The 23,486-nt window shown below is 45.2% G+C and overlaps 1 protein-coding gene across 2 annotated transcripts; it reads right to left on the bottom strand.

Moving 5' to 3' along the window:
- Nucleotides 1-5,061: 5,061 nt before the first annotated feature.
- On the bottom strand, nucleotides 5,062-23,228 carry hdac8 (histone deacetylase 8). Of its 2 annotated transcripts, none has more exons than XM_076162583.1 (11): nucleotides 23,020-23,228; nucleotides 22,837-22,889; nucleotides 22,482-22,612; nucleotides 20,076-20,217; nucleotides 19,827-19,939; nucleotides 19,361-19,438; nucleotides 19,148-19,256; nucleotides 18,854-19,026; nucleotides 17,816-17,910; nucleotides 10,271-10,376; nucleotides 5,062-5,329 (listed from the first exon to the last, which is right to left on the bottom strand). In XM_076162583.1, the coding sequence occupies exons 1-11, from the start codon at nucleotides 23,131-23,133 to the stop codon at nucleotides 5,307-5,309; spliced, it is 1,137 nt and encodes a 378-aa protein (XP_076018698.1). In that variant the 5' UTR covers nucleotides 23,134-23,228; the 3' UTR covers nucleotides 5,062-5,306. The 2 variants fall into 2 exon arrangements, with proteins under 2 accessions (XP_076018698.1, XP_076018699.1); XM_076162584.1 differs by lacking the exon at nucleotides 5,062-5,329 and adding an exon at nucleotides 5,606-6,378 and having other exon boundaries at nucleotides 10,259-10,376.
- Between the last annotated feature and the right edge of the window lie 258 nt (nucleotides 23,229-23,486).

The raw sequence follows: 23,486 nt of genomic DNA, 5'->3' as shown, positions 1-23,486 counted from the left end.
CCCTCCTTCCAGGGCTCCAGATCCTGAAGAATCTGCCCTCCAGAGTTTGAAAGGCGCTGCTGTGTGTCAAGCAGATGTTGCTCATTCTTGAAGCAAAAGGGCAACAGGATTGAAATGAACCATTACAGACCCCTCAGCCTTTGTGTGGGTCACTCAGACAGAGAGAGACAGAGAGAGAGAGAGAGAGAGTGGGAGAGACAGACAGAGAGAGAGAGAGATGATTTGCATAACTACATGTTCTCACTTGTGGAAACATCTTTGTTGTCAGAGACGTTGATGAATATGAAGGAAACCCAATTGGACATATGACAAACAGGGTGGTTGAGGGTGTGAACGTGAGCTACTGTTTTCCTTTGGCAGTATTTTGTCTCATAAAGCTTCACGCCAGGAAATTCAGTGCACGCACACACACACACACGCACACACATACAAACACTCAAACACACTCTCACTGGTCCTGCTCAGTTGTTTTTATTGAAAATCAAAAGAACTATGGTCAGAATCACACATAAATCAACTCCAAACTCTTTAAGTCTTATATGCTTAAAACGTTTAAGTTTAAGTTAAAAAAGAATCAATTAAAATAACATTCTAATACCCTTTATTTGAAAAAGAAAGGTAGTGATGTGAGCTGCCAGAAGGTCGTCTCAGTGGACTCAGGGGTCACAGGTTGGACCTCGGCCTGCACGCCGGCCTAAATCTTTTAAACAGGCGCTGGACTGTCACCTGTAGGAGGTTAAACTCTACACCAGGCAGGCTGAAAGCAGGACTCTCTTCTTCTGTGGTTTCAATCTTTATTCATGGCAGACACATACAGTCTGTTTTAGCAGAGAAAAATCACCCAAAGTGTAGCTGGGGGGGGACCTCCAAACCAATCCATCCTGATGGGCCCCTCCCCCTCCGCCGCGCTTAAGTTCTCTCCCCATTCATCTCAATTGTCGTTGCGCGGGGACGTCACTACCCGCCAACAACATGCGGTCAAGTGCCACGCGCTCAGCCTCTCTTCCGTTAAGCAGATAAAAGGTGGCATCTGTCTTTATTGTGCGAGTAAATCCTCTCCGCCATTGACCGCTGACACTTCACATGTTGATGAGGAGGACAGGACGTATAGACAGAGGCCCTGTTGCTTTGTTCCCCCTGGGGAGACGTTATGCAAATCAAACAAACCGTTCGCAAGCTCCCATCTTGGCAGATGAATAAGTACAGCGTGTGGGGCAAACCGGTTCGACACAAAGTGGACTCAAGGGCTTTTTTGTTCCTGAATCCGAAAAGGTGACAAAGTCCTACAACCACATGTCGTATGAGGCGAAGCTCGGAGGGGGGAATTTGGAACGCAACTGGCGAACCGCTTCAAAGCAACAGGAAAAGGAAGGATGAGCCTGTGGCGTTTATCTAAACAAATCGGGAGCAAAGGTCGAATGATACCCTACTTTATTCAAAACGCTAAAGAGGCCCGCTGCTCATTTGCATAAAAGTCGTTGGGGAACTTTATTTTGCCAGTAAAGGTGTGATGAATGGGAACCAGAAGAGGAAGAATTGTGGCTAGTAAGGTTGAGATCAGGCCCATACATGACAAGACAAACAATGCAGCCTCTTGTTTTTAGAAGCAGTTACGCCCTTTGTGTGTGAAAGGAGTTTGTTCAACTTCCCCCGAAAAACAAATAACCATTTTGCCAGAGTATTAAACAGGGATTTCCCACAATTGATGCAGACTTATCCAGATTTGGAGGCTTATGTGATGCACATATGGAACTAAACAATGACATTAAGAGGCCATGGATGTGCGTATAAAAAGGTTGAGATTTACAACTCGTCACCTTCCGATTGAAAGCGCTTGCATTTTCCGACAGACACAGAAAGAAGCCATCCTGCATTGAAGTGCAAATTCCAGCTGAATATTGGTTGGGAATCTGCGCCCTCGCTGTCATACGGAACACGATTTGTGCCAGATATCCTATTGTAAAGATTATGCCACATCACACAATAGATTGACAGAGGGATTCAAATCGTAATTTCTGGAATTTTGTCCCAGGAAAAACCACACGGGCTCAGAGATGACAAAGAGGTCGTGCCTGAACAAGTCGACACCTTCGTATTTAGCGGAAGATGTTCCAACGTTGCCTTCGGGTTTCATATTGGAAAGAAATGCGTTGAGTGGAAAACGATACGCGCCAAGAACAAATTAGAGCTGGACAGGGAAGCATTTGTGCTTTACTGATGTACATCATAGAGGAGATTATGTTCTCACAGGCAATATTAGCTCTCAGACAAAAGGACAGTGTGGAACATGTCGATGTCACAGGGTCTAACTGAGAAAAACTGATTGGAAAGTTCAGATAAAATCTTATGGAAATGAACATTTGGGACAGAGTTAGTCCATTAAAACAAGGAACAAACTAAATAAGCGATGGAAACAAGTAGGTAAATAACCTAAAAATGCACTTTCAGTTTAGCTTGGCTCCATCCCCGACCATAAACAACCACACCGAGCAGTTTCCACATGAAGGCGGGTCCGTACGGGTCATGGCGGAACCTGATCTGGGCTTTTGCTTTTCCAGAAAACGCAATCCAGGGATTCCAGCGTCGCCCTGAATCCTCTCGGGGGGCCTCCCAGTTTTTCTAATTTGCGATATAAACACACAACCTTCTCACGTCTCTCATGTTTACAGCCCTCGCCACGGTAACGCATACCCCCCCTTCCAGTTTTCAGATAGAATTTCAATCGCCTCTCCCTCTCTGAACTCGTAAACGGTGTAATGAGTTTCATTTGCCTCGGCTACGTTGGGCCCAAACCGCAGAGGTGACCGCAGCGGCGGTGTTGGCAAAGATCACAGGGAATCCTCTCGCTCGTGTGTGCGGCTCACTTCTGTTCGGCACATGTCAGCCTTTGACATTTGGTGCGAATTTCCAGGCCATTAATTTGGAAAACATCACTTCTAAAAGGAAGCCGGTCGACATTTGTGGTTCCTCTTTCAAACGCTCCCCGTGAAGGCAGATATTAAACCGTCCCACGCTGCGTAAATCACCGCCAAAAAAACGCAACATGCTGCCCTGCCTTTGCTTTCAACAAACCTCTGTGAAATCTACAAAAAAAAATGAAAACACAAAACAATGCGGAGACATTATGAAGAAACAAAATTACTGACTAATAGGAGAAGAGCAGATTGATAAATTAGCGCAAAATGGACGTGACTAGTGTCTGGTTCTGGAATATGATGAGAAGAATGAGAACGTCTCATTGTGGAGTGTAATTAGTGAAATTGCAGACGTATGGCATTGGTACGTTAGATACATATTGATGGAGTTCTTTGGTGGAAATGGAACCGGCCAAGATTGCCATAAAAATAAGTCACTTTAATCTGGAAAATAAGAAAATTTTGGATGTGAATGTGGTGCTGTTTTACTTTGATCTACCAAACAAAGGAAGCTGATGACTTTTCAGCCAGAAAGCATGATTTTCTGCTGGCTCTTTGTCAAAAATTACAAAAAAACAGGAAACTTTAAGGCTGCATTCTGACATTAGTGAAGGGATTTAGCTGCATCCCACTGTGACTTCGGTTTGGTTGAGGTAACAGTTGGGTAGAACTTCCCTAACTATCACTAGCTCGTGTTTATTGTGATGTATCCATGACACATTATAGCAGAATCTAGCATGTTTCAAACTGGGGCTGAAATTGCTTAGAAACAGCAAAAATATCCATTAATTCAGGGTGTTTGCTAATCCTGCTTTCTGGATTAACACAGCCTTGTAAACGTTCGCAAACATTTCTACGAATAACCCGCTGAGCTTGTTTGACAAACTTCTTGATGTTTGAATCTTTAATTGGAGGTTTTAAGGCTTTTAACCCATTAAACAATCCCACGCGTTACCACATGACCTCAACTTTATTGGAAGACTATTGGAAGATTTAGTTCAGTTTTCAGGCCACATCTCAAATACAACCGCTGAGGGTTAAAAAGGAAGTTTTCCCAAACAAACACATTCACTTTCACCCCTTCACATAAGAAGCTACAGTCCTTTTCAATACATTTGCCCACTTAATGGAATGAACAGGGTTATAGTAGCTGCATGTAAAGACAACCATAGTAGACAAAGTGTTGTTTTAGTTTTATTTAATAGAATAAGTGTGAATATGACACATTCAAAGCATTTTGGTCACTAATCGGAGTGAAGAGATCATTCCGTGCTCCAGCTGGGAACCAGACAAGAAGTTTTGAGAGATTCCAAAACATTTGTCAGGCTTGTAAATCAAATTCCTCTCTGTTTCATTCTAAACCCGTCCTCACCCAGCGTTCCTTTATTAGTTCTTCTTCAGCAGGAACGCCGATCCTATCTGGGAAGATTCTTTGTTTAAAAAAGGACTTTTGAGCCTTCCTGCATATTTCCCATTTCAAATTCCAAACTTCTTTATTTTTGTTGTTGTTGTTGTCGTCGTCCGGTGGTGAAAATCCACCAGAGGTCAAAACAATGGGGCTTGGAAACACAGCTGCCGACCCGACAGCTGCTCCTGCGCCGCGGCAAATCGTTTCGCCGGGCAAACTTCCAAACTTTTCCAGACCTTTGATTCTTAACATCTCCAACCATCTGAAGACTTGGAAACTGTCAACTTAATTTTGCGTACTTTACAGGACTTTCCAAGCCTCATGTGTGAGCTACAGGCTTTCCTAGCGTAATGAAGCGTTGAGGGAACCTGGTTAGAGGGGCGTTAGTGTCTGTTTTAGTGCTTAACGGCCCGCAGGAGGTTAAACCCACAGCAGAACCAAGGTGAACGTGAAACCAGACACCTGAAACATCTGATAGGACGAACACAAACGCATCCCTTGATAAAGTTCCCAGGAGTCAGGATGTACAGACTGTAGAAAACAATTTGAAGCTGAGTTGTACGCGCCCACAGTGAACGCACCGTTAACTCGCTCATTCATACTGCAACACAACAGCATACTTAGGGTTAGAAAGCACTCACACAACAGATTCAAGACAGTTAACGATGTACAGAAACAACATCCCCCCCCCCCCCCCCCCCCCCCCGCCCCCCATTAAAATGTTTTTCCCTGGAAACACTCAACCAATGTTTTCCAAAACCTTCCCTCGCTTGCATTTTCCTCCCTTCATCCCTTCATCCCTCCATCGCTCGCTCCATGCCTCGGGGCCGAAGGGGTCCGCTCCATATTGTCTTCATTAAAGCCAGCGAGCATCGACCTGCTTTGGAAACACAGGGTCTCTGAGGCAGTGTGTGTGTGTGTGAGTGTGTGTGTGTGTCTGTGTGTGTGTCTGTGTGCGTGGAGGAGGCTGAGGCTGCCGGCTCCTAAACCACATTCTTTAAATTCCCTGTAAACAAGAGAAAGAAGGAGAGAAATGAGGAGGGGTGTGTGTAAGGAGGTACATAGAACGAACACACACATGCACACGCACGTACGCACACATGCACGCAGACAAAAGAGGGAGGAAAGGTTCAAATTCATCACATTAAGTAAGATACACAGCAGACATAATAGACACCAGGAGGAACATAACCAAAGATGGAGACAGTATGGAGGGGAGAGACACACACACACACACACACACACACACACACACACACACACACACACACACACACACACACACACACACACACACACACACACACACACACACACACACACACACACACACACACACACACACACACACACACACACACACACACACAAACACACACAGAGTGAGTTATTGCCCTGTCATGAAGCGTTTCACAGACGTGGGGAAGGAGGATGTCCTGTTTGTTGGCTATTGTGGAGCTGTCATGGCCTCCCGTCATGTTCTTCCCTGCAGTGACAACAGCAGCAGCTCCACGGCTTTCAATACTTCCATGTGTTTCCATATTGATCCCAATACGCACAGACTTCTCTCTCTCTTGCTCGCTCGCTCTCTCTTGTTCATTCACAGCTAAACTCGCCAACTTTCCACATCCGAACGACAGCGAAAAGGCAGTTGATTAAACGTTGGGGACAGGAATCATGTGAGGCGGTGTCTTTCAAATGTACACAAGAGGAGAAATGATGGAAAATGATGGAAGGACAGGAAACAGATTGGACCAACATCCCAAGGAACAACACCGTCATTTCGTCCAGTTCGTTTAATCAAACAAACAAATTGGACGCTATTGAATCCCTGCCTCAGCTTCTCCTGCTCATTTCATTTCTAGCCGCCGCTAATTTTGAACTTTGATTTAACCTTTTACAAACGTATTTATTCAAAACTCCCTGTTCCTCCTTCACTTCATCCCTCTTTTATTCCCCATCTCCTTCTTTGATTCTTCTTCTCCCTTTCTTTCTCTCTCTTCCAGGTGCACACGGTAAATTCTGGCAAAGTGATGAGCGTCCATGGGGGCCCCCCTGTTATTTACTACCTGCACACGTTAATCTATCACAGCATCCGTGGGTGGGTATTACAATTGTGTGTGTGTGTGTATGTGTGTGTGTGTGTGTGTGTGTGTGTTGTATTTTTTCTACCAATTTTCATGTTTGAGCTTGAAAGTGTGCATGGTGGTATAACTCAATGTGAATGTGTATTATTTAATTCTGCATTGTGTGTGTGTGTGACCAGACAAGCATCTCTCTCACACACACACACACACACACACACACACACACACACACACACACACACACACACACACACACACACACACACACACACACACACACACACACACACACACACACACACACACACACACACACACACACACACACACACACACACACACAGAGAGTAGTGGCCTCTGGGGAAATCACACTAGCAGAGACTCGTAAACACAGGCAGAGTTGTGAAAACACAAATAGTAGTCAGACAGCTGCTGCCGCCTCTGACAATCGCCTAATAAAATACACATTTTAATTAATACAGTGCCTTAACGAGCTTGTGTGTGTAAGTATGAGACTGTGTGTGTGTGTGTGTGTGTGTGAGGGCGTGCGTGTGAGATGTACAAAGACACAAAGCGAGAGAGGGAGAGTGTGACTCCTAAACAAACAACACTTAAAGACATACAGGCACCATTCTGCTACTTCCAACCTCTTCACTGGTTTAACTGATTAATACGCAATTTCCGATGAATTTGTTAACGCAGGGCAAACTTTTTCATTTTCGACGAGTTCGAGTGATCTCAAACTTCAGGTATATCTTCATCTTCTTCTGCTGTTTTTTGAGAAGAATAGACGCAGCATGGACAGACTGCTGCCACCTACTGTCCAAAACGATCAGAATATTTGGAAAACTCACTATTGCCATTTGATCACTCAGAGATAGGGCAAAAAAATAAAATTCTTCTCAGCGTCCCCACAAAACGCTTGACTTCTCAAAAACGTCTCAAATGTCCAATTTTTCCAAAACAGTCCCGCAACTTTTCCAGGATTTTCTGCATTGGGATCAAACTAAAGCATCGCAAAAAAACAAAATAAATGCCAGCACGCAAACTAAAACTTCGGATGATGACCATGACGAAGATAAAGCCGACATGAAGGCTTTTCTGGTCATTAAAAAGTGCATCAAGTTTGGTACATATACATGCATAAGGTGTAGTAATAGTCCAATATGGGACTGGAACACAAGACCACTCCATCGGAGCCAAATAAAGGAAGGATTTGGGGATTTACCACATTTTCAAAACTTTACGGTCCATTCGTGCCAGCAAAGATGTGGGCACACACACACACACAGACACACAGACACACACACGTAAACACAGTCACACACGCTGGCCAGTTTGTCAGGGAAACCAATGTTTACAAGCACAATACCGCTTCCAAACCAGAGAGACACTTCGCCACATGACATCATTAGGGTGGATATGTTTGCCTAGAGGTGTGTGTGTGAGTGTGTGTCTGTGTATGCGTCTATTGTTGTCTGTTCTGTGTCCGTGCGTATGAATTAGTTAAGTTTGCAGACATGTAGGTCTTTTAATCAGAGACAGAGAAGAAAACACACATTTAAATTTGTAATCCGTCTCGCTTCTTATTGAGGTTTTGGTGTCTGTTTGTAACTGGTAAAGCGTTTTGTTTTGTAAAAAGCAAAGTGCTGACTATATATAACAGAGAGAGACAGAGAGAGGGAGAGAAAGAGAGAGAGAGAGAGAGACATAAAACAGATGTGACAGGTTGAAAACCAGACTAAGAGACTTCAGCAGAAGAAGAAAAGCGGGCAGAAATAGGATTAGATCGTCCGTATCCAACTGTGAAAAACAACAGAAAGGACCAAAAAACAAGAAGGAAGAACAAATTTGTGATCTACAGGGAGGTGAATAAAGTGTTTGAAACATCCTGACGATAAAGAAATCTCTAAGTTAATGTCTCTGAAGGAAAGCGGAGCAGCAAAGCTCAGAGGACGCCTTAACAACCACTTAACAACACTCGAGCTCGGAGGGAGGAGAGGGGAGCGAGGGACGAGGGAGAGGAGAGGAGCTAACTCGCACCCTTCCCCCCCCCCTTCTCCGTCTTTGACTCGTCTGCATTTCATTTGTCTTCCCTTTTATTCCCTCCATCCATCCGTTCATCCACCGCGTTCCTTGTGTACCCCCTAATAAAAGCAGCATGACTAAACCCCGCCGCCGCTTTCTGCCCCTTTGACGGGAGCCAACGGCCCAACGGAATCTCAGCGAGTTCGCCCCCTGATTTGATTGGACCTGAGCGCTCCAAAAGCCCGACTTAATGCCGTGTTGGGGCGAACTGGTCACATGACGTGGCTCCTTCATCTTCCCTGTGTGTAATGTGGACGTATTCCCTATATATCCATACGCTTTCAGATGCTCCCCGGCTACAATTACACTACAAAGCAGCTAGCCATCCTGCTTTCCATTTGTTGGATCCTTGAAATTAACTTCGGGCATCTTTCCGCAAAAAGTACGCGTAGAGGGTGTAATGGGAAAAAGTTGCGTATAACTTCAAACAATCTGGTTGTCTAAAGTGCCTGACTTCCTGTCCGGAGACGGGTTTGAACCAGGAACAGATTGAGTAGGTGACCAAAGTCTGCTTCGTCTCGTTCTTTGTCGATTTCTTGTTGATTCAATTCCCGATTTGATTCTGATCTATTCTTTGCCTAGATCCAGTTTTGGCTAATCTAACGTGGCCCTCAACAACATGCATTCTAAAACCGGGGTTTGTTTCCTTAGATGGAGGCAAACAATGGGACGGGATTAATTCCACAAGGTGACGTTGTTCCAAACCATCCGCAAGGTCTGCGAGGGGGAGAAGAAGAATCGGAGCGCTTGGAGATGGGATTTTTTTGTTGCTTAGATGTTTGAATCCCACAAGATAAATGTGGACGCAAGAAAACATGACTTCACCAGAACCTCCCTCTGCCTCCTTTCTGTCGACCGCATTGTTTCTTCGCCACTTTGGGTCAATCGGGCAGCGCCGCGCACAAACAATGGGCTACCGCCGTGTCAAACACAACATGACGGAGCGAGGGAGAGGAGGATTTCCTGTTAGTCTGCGGTTAACACTTCTGCTGCTCAGATCCTTGATATTCTTAGACCCGGAATGATCAGTCAGATTTTGCTCTCTCTTAGAGTGGGAGTACAGCTCCATGCTCTGACGATGAACTTGGAAGTAGACGCGTCCCCTCGGTCATTCCCGTTACAGCGAGTTCCCGACCTCCTCTCCTTACAATAATTCTCCCGCCGCTCAACTTTTCGCCCTACGTTTCACCCTGCCAGAGGATTTCTCCAGGGTCCTGCGGGCTGTCAGTGCAAGAGACTAAAGGCATGGCCATATGTCTGCAGACACACACTTTCACACACACATGCTCAGACAATGAACACAGAATCACACACATAAAGAAATGCATAGAAAGGGACACAGACGCAAATAGAAAAAGACCCAGACTCAAAAGTATGGCGGTTGTGGGTGAGCGACGGGTCAGCGCTGTGCTCGCACACACACACACAAAAATGCACATAAACACAAACACACACAAAAGGATGTGAAGAGACAGAGGAGGAAAGAGGGGAACAAGACATACTTTCATCCCACACAGGCACATATAGAGGAAGAGACACATGAAACCACACACACACACACACTCACACACACACACAAAGCAAATAGGGCTGTGGCTGAGTGAGGGTTGAACACTCACCACACACACACACACTCACACATACGTACACACACCACCTGGGTGCCACTTATTCACGCAAACATCCCACACCTGTCCATCCCATCCACCCAAACACGTCACACATTAACCACACACTCTTCCTTTCACACACATATACACACACACACACACCTTTGATGGTGCTGATGACCTGGTCCAGGTGTTTGCTGTCGTTGCGGTCTGGCCGGCAGCTCGGGCTGATCTCCAGCGAGTAGTCGGGGCCGTACTCTGTGAAAAACTAACACACACACGGACAAAACACACGTCACATTTCTGAATTTCTGTCGTTTCTGTTGCGTCGGTCTTTACACGTCCTTCACGTTACTCTAGCAGAGCGACACAAAACATTATTCGCCCTCTTTGTCTCTCGCACAACACACTGCAGCTGTTTTCCTGGAATGTTTTGGCCTCCGTTTGTACTTTGAAGAGCGGGATTGGGAAATCAGCAATGGCTGTTTACACAAACTTTTAAAGGGATTTTCTCTTCAAAAAACCGTAATAAAGGCACTAAAGTGTGTGTAAAAACATTACATATGCTCCTCCTGTAGACTGTTAGTGGTTTCTTTAATCTATATTTACTCCCTCGTGTGTAAGGGCGATGTTCATTTGAAGTTAGATTAATAGCAGCAGCAGTAGACTTTGGAATGGAAGCGGTCTATCACATGGATTGCGCATGTGTTGCCAATATCTCATACACTCGCTGTGTTGTCTACAAGTGTTAACAGCAAGCAAATGTACAAGACGACGTTGGTCTAATCTGGTTTCCCCATAGGGAGGAAATGTAATGTAGAACACAGGAAGGGAACCGCAGGACCGCCGCTCCCCTACGTGAGCGTCTGGACCCGAGCGGGGGGGAAAAAAAAGTGATTTCAGCAAAATACCAAACGCTCCTGGCATTTCATGGAGCGTCTGACCGACCTCAGGTAGCGAGACAGAGAGAGAGAAAGAGAGGGAAGTGCGGGGCGTAAAAGAAAGAGAGAGTTCAAACTATGTCAGTCCTATGAAAAATGTTCCTCCCAGAGAATGGCCGGGCCTCGACTCAATGCCATGAGAGCAAAACAAACACGGAGTCCAGACGAGACCACAAGTGCGTCAGTCCACTCTCAGTGACTGTTGTGAAAGCCTTGGACTCAGCCAGTCGAGGTGATCTGAACCCAGCATCTCGCTCGCGTGGAAGCCAAAAAGTTTCTATCAAAGGAATATTCAGGTCTAACACTGATCCCCTGCCTGGAATCGGGATTCCCCCCGGCGGGGCGTCGCACCAGATCCCGACCCAAGGCCCAGATCCCTCTGTCGAAATAAAGTCAGCGAGTACGCGGCGCCAATACCGGGAAGTGAACCCAAGGCCCTAAGCGTGTCTCCCCAAATGCCAGAATGTCCATTTAAGTTTGGTGGACTGCTTCACTAAACATCCCATAATGCTTTTCCTTTTGTGCCACGGTCAGGTTAGAGGGAGGGATGTCTTAGTTTGGAACAGAGCTCCTCAGAGGATTACATGGGTTTCATTAGACAAGACTTCAGAGGAATTGTTGGCAAAACAAAATTCAAAGATACACACACACACACACACATGTACACACATACACAAGCTTAAACAGATGTACACACTCAAAGCTGAGCCAACATGCAGCAGTACAGAGTATATTTGTGTTTACTTGACAGACAAAGACTCCACTGTCTTAGTGTAATAGCGGTGTGTATGAGTGTGTGTGAGTCAGACAGAGAATGCATGCTTGCTTGTGTGATAAAGGTTGGAGTGCACGTTCAATGACTGAGGACAAAGGTGTGTGCGATGGCATGAACACACACAAATATTGTGTGCATTTAAAATATGTGTGTGTGTGTGTGTGTGTGTGTGTGTGTCTGTTTCCAATTAGCCCCGATGAGTTTCAGTGTCTTACCTCCGGTCTTTAAAAAAGCAGTTACTTAACACACGAGCGGACACACATAGATACACACACACACAACTCCATCTAGTTTGACTCAACACTTGATCTCAAATTCTTTCTTTCGCTCTCCGTCTCTCACACACACACACACACACACACACACACACACACACACACACACACACACACACACACACACACACACACACACACACACACACACACACACACACACACACACACACACACACACACACACACACACACACACACACACACACACACACACACACACAATGTATTCCCATAAACCCAATACTCTGTCTCCTGCTGTCCAGCAACACACACAAGCACACGTCTCCTGATGTCAGTTCAGCTTGGATGTCCAGTGAGAGTGAGAGAGAGACTCATCTATCTATTCTTTTGATATTCCTTAGGTCCCCTGTATAATAGAAGAGAAGAAGAGCAGCGCATGTGTGGGTGTGTGTGTGTGATAGAAATGTGTGCGATTGAATTATAAAAGACAGTGACTGATCTAGTGACGCAAAGTATCGACATAATGTGGCCGCTGTGGAGAGACAGAAAAACACTCGCTCACCTGCTCCAGTGTCACACACACACACACACACACAGATATATGATAACACTGCGCTCCTCAACATGGACCTCATGTGCATCCTCACACATCACTTGCCGCTGCAGCTTGTTAGTGGGAATCGCAGCAGCAGCGGACAGTCGATAGATTAAAGAAAAAAACCAAATGAAGTTAAAGATTTGGGTACCGTCTCTTTAAGGCCCGGTTCCCTTACTGTCCGCTCTCTCCTTATTGGCCGGCAGTAACAGACCTGAGCCGGCAACACCAACAGACTAGGAGCACTGGGAAAACAGCTAGATAAGCTAATAAAAATGTAGTATTTGTATGTTTTATCTTAAGTTTGCAGGCTCCAGGCACTCAAATACTTCTGGAAGTATAGTAGTAAAGTAGTGAAGGAGTATTTGTAGTAGTGGTGTTAGTTGGAATAGTAACAGTGGTTGCAACAGTATTGGTAACAGATGCATACTCATGAGTGTACGCACCTTAGCTGGAATTTGTTGGAAACGGAATGTGTGTCTGAGAACGTGAGTGTGTTCATGTACATTTGTCCATCTGTGAACAGTGTTGTGTGTGTGTGTGTGTGTGTGTGTGTGTGTGTTTTATGTATGTGTGTGTGTGTGTGTGTGTGCCTGTTTGTTTTCACAGCCTTCAGCGGGGTCTGAGCGATGTGCAAACCTCCAGCTATGAGGGATGCTGAGCTGCGAGGCGAAGGAAAAACGTCTGAGAAAACAAACGGACGCTGTCAGCTATCGGGCCTCCGTCTAATAAATGTCTTCAGCGCGGAAAAAAGGTCTCCATGCCCAAATTCTAATCGCACGCTGCACGTACACTCCGCTCCCTCTCTTCCAATCTACATTCTACCTCTCTCACCCTTCCTTATCATCATCCCATCATCACCAATAGGCTCCTCTTTTTATAACAACAAGCAGTCCTTTTATGTTCAGTGGGATTCAAGCCATCCCTGTGGTTTAGTAGCTAACTACATTGAAGCTACTTCAAAGGGAGCTATTCCATATTTGTGCTGTTTCACTCTTAAAGAATTACAGATTTCAAAAAGAGCAGATTGTTGTTGATTTTAATCGTATCAAGGGGAGAACTGATTGGCCTTAAGAGGAATGTGTTTATATGGACTACATATCCTATAAGGCTAAGCGAGGTGACCGGGTGATGCATGCTGGGATATGTTCATGGGCATATCAGTGTTGGTAGCGGTGTGTTTTGAATGAAAGTTCAGTGACAGTTACACTAAACTACAGAAAACATTAGCAAAGGTTGAAAGCGTAGTTACTTGAACACTGCTCGTCTCTTGAAAGTATCATTATGCCGCTTATTATGCATTCATTTTTGTGGGACACTTTCCTTAAAACACACACACAGGGACACACTCTCTTTTCGCCAACGATGTTTCCGGTGATTGAGACTGTGACTCTGACACATCCCTGACGGCAGTGTGAGTCAGGACGGGAAGTGGCTACAGACAGGAAAGGAGGAAGTAAAGAGGCGGGACGCTTCCCTGCTGCCAATCTGGGAGCGGCGACGCCCCTCCCTTCCTGAGGGAGACACACATTTGTATTTACTTCTGTTGTTTTCATGACAGAGGTGGTGAATTAAAAGCAGCCAGCACACAGATGCAGCTGGTAAGTTTGCGTTTCCTATCAGATGTTGTACAGCTGTATGCAACAACTTAAAAAACCCAGAGGCCGTCCTTTACCATTGTAAAGGGATCGATGATTCAACAAAGAGTGAAAGCAGCCTTGAGTGCTGCCCCGATTTCGCTGTCGTCACTGAAAAAATGTGCACTTCCTGCCCTGTTACAGCACGGTTTGTACTATTGTGTTTTGCATCAGCGAATTGAATTTAGCTGCACAGACCAAAGTGGCTGCACTGAGGACAGAAAAGATTATAAGTAGGAACCCCAGTGAGGATTTATGTACACTCCCTGTGTCACGGGTTTGAACCCCAGGCATGACCTTCATCACATGTTACCACCCTTTATTCTCGCCTCTACCTTAAGTGTCACTCAGTGTGTGCCGTCCAGCAAAGCAGAAAATCCTTTGAGGTATTTTGAAGTACACAAGAAACACAAAAACACATTACGTACTGACTGACCTGTATCTAATGACCTACAAGGGGCCACGTGGACAGAGACATCACAGATCTGCCACTTACTACCTCTGCTCTTTAGATTTATCACCATTGGCAGTTTAACATGTGCACATTGACCAATCTACAAGCCTTTACAAGCTGTGGTTACTCATAAACATATTTACGCGTACAAGTCTCTGGGCAAGAAATAGGATTCGTCATCTTTTCTAGGATTTCAGTTCATTGGCATGCACACAGTGGAGAATTAAAGGAAAGTAAAGACCGACAGAGAAAGGGAGAGAGAAGGCAAAGGACGTGACAAAGGACTTGACTGGACTCGAACTAGCAACACTGCGAGGACACGGTATGCACGTTGTCCCGCTGAGGCAGCAGGGCAGCCCCAGGAAGTTTGGATGTGTGGTTTGTTTTTGATCGGAGCAGCACAGCTGGGAGGAACTCAACTGCTGGGAAACGACCGAAAAACAGAATTAGAGAGGAGGAGGAGGAGGAGGAGGAGGCGTGGTGAAGGTTGGATTATTGATGCGGGGCAGATGGACAGTTTTAAGTTGTTACCGAACACTTCTCTATCAAACATTAAAGCTAAAAGGTGCTGTTATGCCGCTTTGTGTGCGTGTCAAGAGGGGGTACTTCACAATGTACATGGTCGTTTGTAAAACAGTCAGAGGGATCGTCAGCCTTTCTACTGTCTACTGTGGAGACCCGGATTGAAAGACTGTTCTGAAGGCCAAGCCAGCCAACCAGCCAATAATACAGAGTTTGATGCTGAGGAAGAGTCTTAGACATGATCCTCGTGCATGTCTAATCACAGATACTAACTAACCTTTGACCTCTGTGGCTATTCTTGGCCCACGTCGTATTGTTACCCTTTGATTCACACGCAGATTATCTCCGCTGCCATTACACAATGTGGGTCAATCGGGATCAGCTTAGCGCTAACAGACAATACGAGTGGACGGGGAGGGTTAATGGCTTTTGACCTGGTCGGCTCCACTCCAGGTTCAACCAACAAAAGCCAGTTTTACTTGTTTTTGTAAGATATTGAAGTGTAATGGCTCCGTTATGAGCAGGCTATTGTTCGGGTTATCTGCAGTGTAATATTTTGTCTGGTAATCAGTGGATATTACAGGCTATTGTTGACATGACGTGCCACCTCTTGACTAATGTTTGTATTTTTTGGGCTGCTATTTTTATCACTTAGTCCAGGGCTCGGACATTTGCCTGCTCAAAACCCTTTAAATAAAATGTTTAAAACCAAAATCAAACTTGTCTGGATTGATGTTCGAGCAGATAAACAAACTCAAAGTGTTTAAAGTATCCAGTTATTGTTGGCCCGATTAGCTGGATGATGCATCGTTTGTTGTGCTAGCTTGATTGAAATTCGCATTGAAGAGCAATTGAGAATTTATTTTAGCTATTCTAGCTATTCTATAAATGAGAACAAGTCCATTTATTGGAACATTGTGCTTTATCATTTATGAATCTGATATTTTGTCTAGTTTGATGGCAGCGTGTCCAAAAATTGAAGTGCGTAAAGTCTCAACAGAGCAGTACATTATCTGCCTGTGTTTGTGCATTCATGTGCTTTTGTCTACAGTAGGGCACACACACACACACACACACACACACACACACACACACACACACAAGAAGGGTACAAAGGTAGTTTTTGTTCCGTGTCGCTGGAACTTCAGCTTTGCTTGGTCATCATGGATAAATGCCCCTCTTATCGAGCACAACGGGTACAGACAGAGGAACTCTCTCTCCCTCTCCTTCACACACACACACACACACACACACACACACACACACACATACACACACACACACACACACAGACACACACACACGAAGAGGAGGGCTGCCCTTTAACATCCTTCTTTAGGGAAGTTAAGATACATCTATTTTTTTCATGTCGAGCAAGTCAGCTGAGAGATGATGTGTGTGTGTGTGTTGCGAGTGTGTGAGAATCTCATCTTCTTCATCATCTGCGGCAGCTGCTTGCACTGATAGTTGCTTTGTTTTCAGTGAGTGCTCCTTAATGAGGTCAAAGGCTATTTAGGGCCATTGGAGGCTGACTAGCAGAAACAAGAGGCACCTTCATCGCGGTCAGAACACACACACACACACACACACACACACACACACACACACACAATCTCTCTCTCTCTCTCCACTATTCATTACATTTGACCAAGACAAGATCCAAAAATCAGTTGCGACAGAGACCCTTTGTGTGTGTGTGTGTGTGTGTGTGTGTGTGTGTGTGTGTGTGTGTGTGTGTGTGTGTGTGTGTGTGTGTGTGTGTGTGTGTGTGCGTGCGTGCGTAAGAGAGAGAAAGTGAGAGACAGAGATGCGTTTGAGTTTCTATTTGGAGAGACGGGTCTATTTGATTTAGCCATTACCTTAATAAGAAGATGAATCTAAGTGGTCATACGCTTTACTTTCACAAACACTCATTAGAGGGTCAGTTAACCCTTTCACTGCTAACAACCGCATTAAAGAGGCATTAACCACACAGAAGCCCTGATGACCGCTGCTCCGAAACAACTACATAATGAGAGAGAGAAGGTGGATATCGTTGTTTTGTATTGATTAATATATCGATTTTCTATATGAACCGGTTTTCACTTGTCCGTCTACCTTAAAACCTTAAAAACTTGACGTGAGAGAGGGAGGGAGAGAGAGAGGGAGAGAGGCCTTTCTAACTTAAATGAGAAATACAGAGAGGAACTGTCAACACTACTCCCCCTCTCTCTTAAACACACACACACTGACTCACCTGGAGACAAACCCCTTTATTGAGGCACAGGCGGCCATCTTTGATTAGATGGAGTGACTCAGCAGAGAGGGAGAACACAGGGGGTGTGTTTGTGTTTTTATATGTGTGTGTGTGTGTGTGTGTGTGTGTGTGTGTGTGTGTGTGTGTGTGTATGTGTGTGTGTGTGTGTGTGTGTGTGTGTGTGTGTGTGTGTTCGTGCCCGCGTCAGAGATTTTGTGTGACAGTACAATGAATGACCACATTTGTGTTGCTGTGGGAATATGTAAATGTGTGTGTCTGTGAGTGTGTGTGTGTGTGTGTTGTGGTACCTCATGGTCGGGAATCTCGGAGGAAAGTGTCTTTCCCAACACCGCTCCCGTCAGGTAGGTCCAACAACGCGCTGTGTTGGCCAGATTATAACCACCTGGAGACAGACCGAGACACAAACAATGAGACAAATTGTGAATGAATGCCGGCGTGTGCGTCTTCAGTGGTCACAGCCCACACGCAACCACCCCAGACTCAGGTACCAACACGTCAACATGAGCAAATACTGGCATATTGCTCGCCCACACTGTTCCAGTATTAGCTACGTTGATACTCGGACAGGAAGTTCTCAATCACACTGAAGGAATAACATGCAAATTGAGGTTGAGGAATATCTGGAAAACTCCGGAATAGTCGCGAGTTTTTAAAGTTTGTTTCACGCTGAATGTTTGTGAGAGAAGTAACAGTAACAGAACTAACTGGGGCATAATCTGAATCAATAAGTCACATACAGGTCGCAGTTACATCAAAACATGCTGAAGTATTCCTTGTCTGCCAGTTAAGTTGCGTAACGACAACGTCCAATCACTTTGTCTTGGGAGCTACGTGAGAACTGAGAGAGGAAGATATACTGTAAACAATATATACGCTTCAGAAAAAGAGTGAGAGAGAGCCAGAGTGGGGTAGAGGGAGAGAGAGAGAGAGAGTGGGACAGAGGAAGAGGGAGAGCGAGCAAGAGAGAGGAAGAGAGGAAGAGAGGTGGGATTGTAGCTGAGTAAAATGGCTTCATTGTGTCGTATAATTAGTAACTATCATCTGGCCGAGGGCTGAGGGGTCTGGAACGGAGCAGTGTGTTTGTGTGTGTGTGTGTGTGTGTGTGTGTGTGTGGGGGTATGTGTGTGTGTGTAATCGTGCACAAGTGAGCGCGTGACTGAGATTCAAAGCAAACACACATATAAAGGGCATGTTACGAGTTTTTTATTACACTACAGACACACACACACACACACGCATTCATATATGTGGAAACACGAACACGCACGGAGCGAAAACATACACGCCTTCAGAACAAACAAACAAACACACACACACACTCATACCTCCTCCAAGCAGCAGTGTTGGGAGCTGCCACTGCAGGACGTGACGCAGACATTTGCCCACGCCCACAGGGGTCATGTTGAAGGAGCACATGGGGTCGCCCGCCATGGTGTCAGCACCCAACTGCATCACCATCGCCTCAGGGTTGAACTGCGCCCGCACGTCCTGCATCACACTGAAGACAAGGGCACAATCAGGAGCCAATCAGGAGCCAGAAGATCTCTCTGTTTGTAAAAGAAATGACATCTTCTGAAAAGTGTGTGTGTGTGTGTGAGAGAGAGAGAATTTGTGTGTACCTGGTGAAAACCTGATAGTATCTGTCGTCTTTGATGCCGTCCTCCATTGGAACGTTTACGGCGTACCAACGGCCTTTACCCAGCCCGGTGTCACACACATCCCCCGTACCTACATTCACACATAGACACACACACACAGTTACACATCCCACACGGCACCTAAATGCAGTTTATCACAAGAACATTTATGTTAAAACATTTGCAGCAAACAACCTGGGAAGAATCCAGGAGAGAACTTGTGGAGGGAGACGGTCATGACTTTGGAGGTGAAGCTAAAGGCGTCTTCCACACCTAGAAGGAGAAGAAGACTTGTATGTATAATATAATAATAATAATATAACATGCATGTTACCCAACTGCAACTGTACACCAACACTGCGGCTGCACCCCATAAACACCCATGAAAGCTCCCCAGGCCTGCTGTTGAGAACACACTCTCCTCCTGCCTGTGTATCCCGACATCGCTGTGCTACAGTGCCACTCAGTGGACAGTTTGAGTTAGGGTTTTTACTTCAGGGAACCTGGAAGTCCCAGTAATCACTCCGTTTTTATGTTTATCATTTACATTTTATGACTTTTGATCAGGATTTTTTATTAAATAAACAAAAAAACAAAAGACCTGGGACCAGCTCAGGCTCCAGTGGTAAAGAGTCAAAGTCAGAGTGAAAAACTCTCTTACCGTCTCCGTGATGAAGGTCGACATCCACGTATAGGACTCGCTCGTACTTCTCCCTCAGTTTGAGAATCCCCAACACGGCGTCATTTACGTAACAGAAACCCGACGCCTCGTCTCTGGAGGAGTGAAAGTTTTCGGATGAAGGCGTGGCGGTTTGCTTGCTTGTTTGGATTACAGCGCCCCAATAGGCTGAGAGTAATCAATAAAGATAGCTGGAGGTACATGATCTGTAATCCAAAATGGTTGTCTTACTTTTTGGCATGGTGCCAGCCTCCCGCCCAGTTGATGGCCACCTCGCACTTCTGGTCCAGCAGGCACTGGGCTGCGGTCAGTGTGGCGCCCCCTACGGCCGCTGCATAGTCATATATACCCTCTACTACAGGACAGTCATAACCTGGAGAGAGAGGGAGGGAGAAAGAGAGAGAGTCACTTCTATTGGTAATACGGCACTTCTTTCAAAGGGGAATCAAATGTTCTGCTCAAGGAAACTCCAGAAGCATTCAAGGTTCAAGGGAATCTAAAAGTTTTCCCTCCATCTGCTAAAGTTTGCCTCTTGTATTTGAACCTGTAAATCTCCTCATGCTTCAGCTGATGAGAGGGAAGAAAAGCGATGAGCTGTGAGGAAAAACAAACAGGAGGGACGAAGGTAATGAAGAAGAGCGAGAGGAAGAGTGTAAGGCTGAAGGAAAGAGGGAGAGTGATGAACAAGGAGGAGAAAGAAGAGGAAACGGGAACAGAAATGGGAGAGAGAGGGAGAAAAGGCCTTCAAATAGGAAAAGGAAAGGTTCATCGCTCTCTCAACAAGGAGGAAGGATGGGAGGACAGAGCAGACAGACAGAAGTGTGGAGGAGACAAAAGGAGGAAACGAGGGAAGGACGAGGGAAGGACGAGGCGAGGATGTGAGGAAAGGGGAGGGAAGGGTGGCGAGAGGGAGGGAGGGAAAGAGAGAGAGCGATAAAGAGGGAGTCAAGGAAATGAAAACAAGGATGCACATGAGGACGAGCCTAAAGTTAGAAATGTAAACGGCGGAGAAGGACAGACTCAGAGCGCGGCGGTCATGCAGGAACAACAGCACCCCTGCGTCCTTATGAGGACGTCCAAATGATGACATGAGGTGAACTCGGGGCAAAACTCACAGTGCCGGTCATTCATATGTTAGTGTGTGGAGTAAACGCTGGGTTAACATTAGCTGTGGGCAGTACTGAATGTTAATAATGCAGCATCACAGTCATTTCAAATCCAAGATGATCGCTTGTCTCAGATAACAAATCAATAAATTGCAACAAACAAAGCAAAATATTACTGTACAATGAATCATCATCTTGTACCTATTTTTTGAACGTTCTCATATATATTTGTGTTATTTTTATCCGTTCTTTGATGAAATGTTGCGGCGGCGCCACAAAGTGCAGCTCCAGGATTTGTGACGCAACTGCCGAGCCTCTAGAGAGCAACGCTGACTCGAGAAAACAGAGACGGCACGATTTACACAGGGCCGGTGACAGCGAGGTCGTCATCAGGGCTTGTGGCCAAAAGGCTGCTGGTTAAAATCCTTGATAAGAGGGTAACTGAGTGGTGGGGGATTGAGCACTACACCCCAAACTTAGCAGAGGAAGATGGTTATACTGGGAAACTACTCAAGTTTGAAGAGAGACGGTGGGAAAGACCGGCAATCTTTCTGTGGATAAACAATAACAGAGTGAACGTTGACTCATGATGGATTCGTAACTCATGTCAGCAGCTGACTTTTTCAGGCTGACAAACAACTCCTTAAAAAGACACTTTCTTGTAAAACAATCCCTTTAAACTTGACAACAGTCAAGCATGAATGCTGGGAGGTTTGTGCACTGTTGCAGTCTTCAGTTAACACTTTTACACACTGGATTCTCTGCGTTTGAGAGAATGATAAAGAATTAAAAGCATTAAATTCAAGACAAAGAAATCACTGAAACTCTTCGGCTGAGACTATAGTGCAGTTAAGCCTGTGAACAATACAGCGAACACGCCTTTAATCAGTTCACTGTTCAGTGTGACAACACAAACAGTCACCAGGGAGAACAAGAACTCTTTCCCTTCCTTCACACTTTTCCTAGAATTCATCACTTGTTTTTCTAAGAACAATGTGTTGAGGAAGGACAAGAGGAAGTGTTTTGTTTCACAAAAATAATCATCTACTTTGACTTTAAACTGTGTATGACTTTGTTTACATGTCGTGGAACTACAGATGTTTGTATTTAGAACAATCAAACGGCTTAAAAATAAAGTTAAGGTGGACTACACACTCTAGCGCAGACTCTAGTATAGTAACGCCATCTGCTGGTTACAATCATGCATTGCATTTGGATACTGGATTCATCCCTATCTCACTTTATACATTAAATATACATTTATTGCTACACTGATCAGGCCTATGGATCTGTGAAGCCCGAGATGAGATCCTTAAAATGGGCTCCACCAACTTCATTTAACCCCTAACCAGCAATATCTCAAATGTAACCCAAAACTATCCAATAACAACTCAAAATCAGAACCAAACCAAGGCCTGAGCATGCACCTGTGTCCTCTGCTGGTGGACCATGAACGCCTCATTTGCCATAAACACATGACCATCATCGAATAGCTTTCAAATAAGAAGAAGCTCATTAGTGTCATTCTTACCCAGGCCGTAGTCGCCTGACTGTGGGTCGTCGTTGTCTCCATCCTGGCTGATCTTGTGAAGATGCTCCAGGTAGGCGTCTGTGTGGAATTTGGCCATTTCCTCAATAGAGGCTACACGAGGCTTCATTACACTACAGAAAAGGGAAAACACTTTATTTCTTTACCATACACAACCCACAGCCAGGAAGAGGAATGTACAAAGAGACAACTGTGAGAACCAAAAAGCTGTGCAACACTTCTGACACCTTACCTTTGTAATGATACTCATAAAAACACATTTAACAGAACTTTTACTCTTGTCAAACCTTCATTCTTGCCTCTAATAAAAGCACTCTTGTGTCAGAGTGCCACTGACCTCATGTGTTGAAGCAGACCGTAGGCTTCTATCAGTGAGTGAACCATGCTGGCCTGGGAAGCGACACAAAACAGAAGCCGCACGTTAATGAAGATTAAGATGATTACATGAAGACAGAGGTACGAGGAAGAGGTCAAATGGCGACATTCGTCTCGAGTGAACCTCCTCATTCATTGAACTCACCCGGTTTGGCACTTTGGACAAAGAGTCGCAGGTCTCGATGTATTCCGAGCTGTAAACATAAGCGACCTTTCGTTTGTTACCGCCGTCATCATCGCTGTCTCCTCTGCAACTCATTTATGTTCAATTAGAAAAACGTAAAATCTCGGACGGCAATGTTTTGATGAAGAAGTGATTCTTCCCCTTCCCAACTCTTTGTGTTACACCGTCAACATTCCCCCCGGAAACGCGGTGCACTGCTGCCGTTTAGCCTCCATTTGAGACGATATCAGAAAACACAATATATTAATATTGATAAGTTTTTCAGTAAAGTGTTTATTCTGCAATAATGATGTAAGAAGGAGAACAGTGTGGCAAACAGTCAGAAAACGCCGCCGTAAATGTTTTTCCTCAGCGGACATGTTTTAACAGTAGGACGGATTAGTAGCGCGGTGCATTTTGGTTGTTGTTGTCTTTCCTCCACCTAAACT

This window comes from Genypterus blacodes, unplaced genomic scaffold, assembly GCF_046128005.1.
Source record: "Genypterus blacodes isolate CSIRO-AG114 ecotype Tasmania unplaced genomic scaffold, CSIRO-AGI_Gbla_v1 ptg000122l_1, whole genome shotgun sequence".
Lineage (NCBI taxonomy): Eukaryota > Metazoa > Chordata > Actinopteri > Ophidiiformes > Ophidiidae > Genypterus > Genypterus blacodes.
Note: the sequence above shows the minus strand (reverse complement) of the source record. Positions and strands in the feature narration are given on the sequence as shown.

Excerpts from the sequence above, each read along its gene's own strand:
- hdac8 (XM_076162584.1), bottom strand. The coding sequence starts at position 23,133 with ATGAGTTGCAGAGGAGACAGCGATGATGACGGCGGTAACAAACGAAAG. Across the intron at positions 19,940-20,075 it reads GGCTGGCACCATGCCAAAAA|AGACGAGGCGTCGGGTTTCT; the intron begins GTAAGACAACCA and ends TCACTCCTCCAG. Across the intron at positions 17,911-18,853 it reads AACACTGCTGCTTGGAGGAG|GTGGTTATAATCTGGCCAAC; the intron begins GTATGAGTGTGT and ends GTCTGTCTCCAG.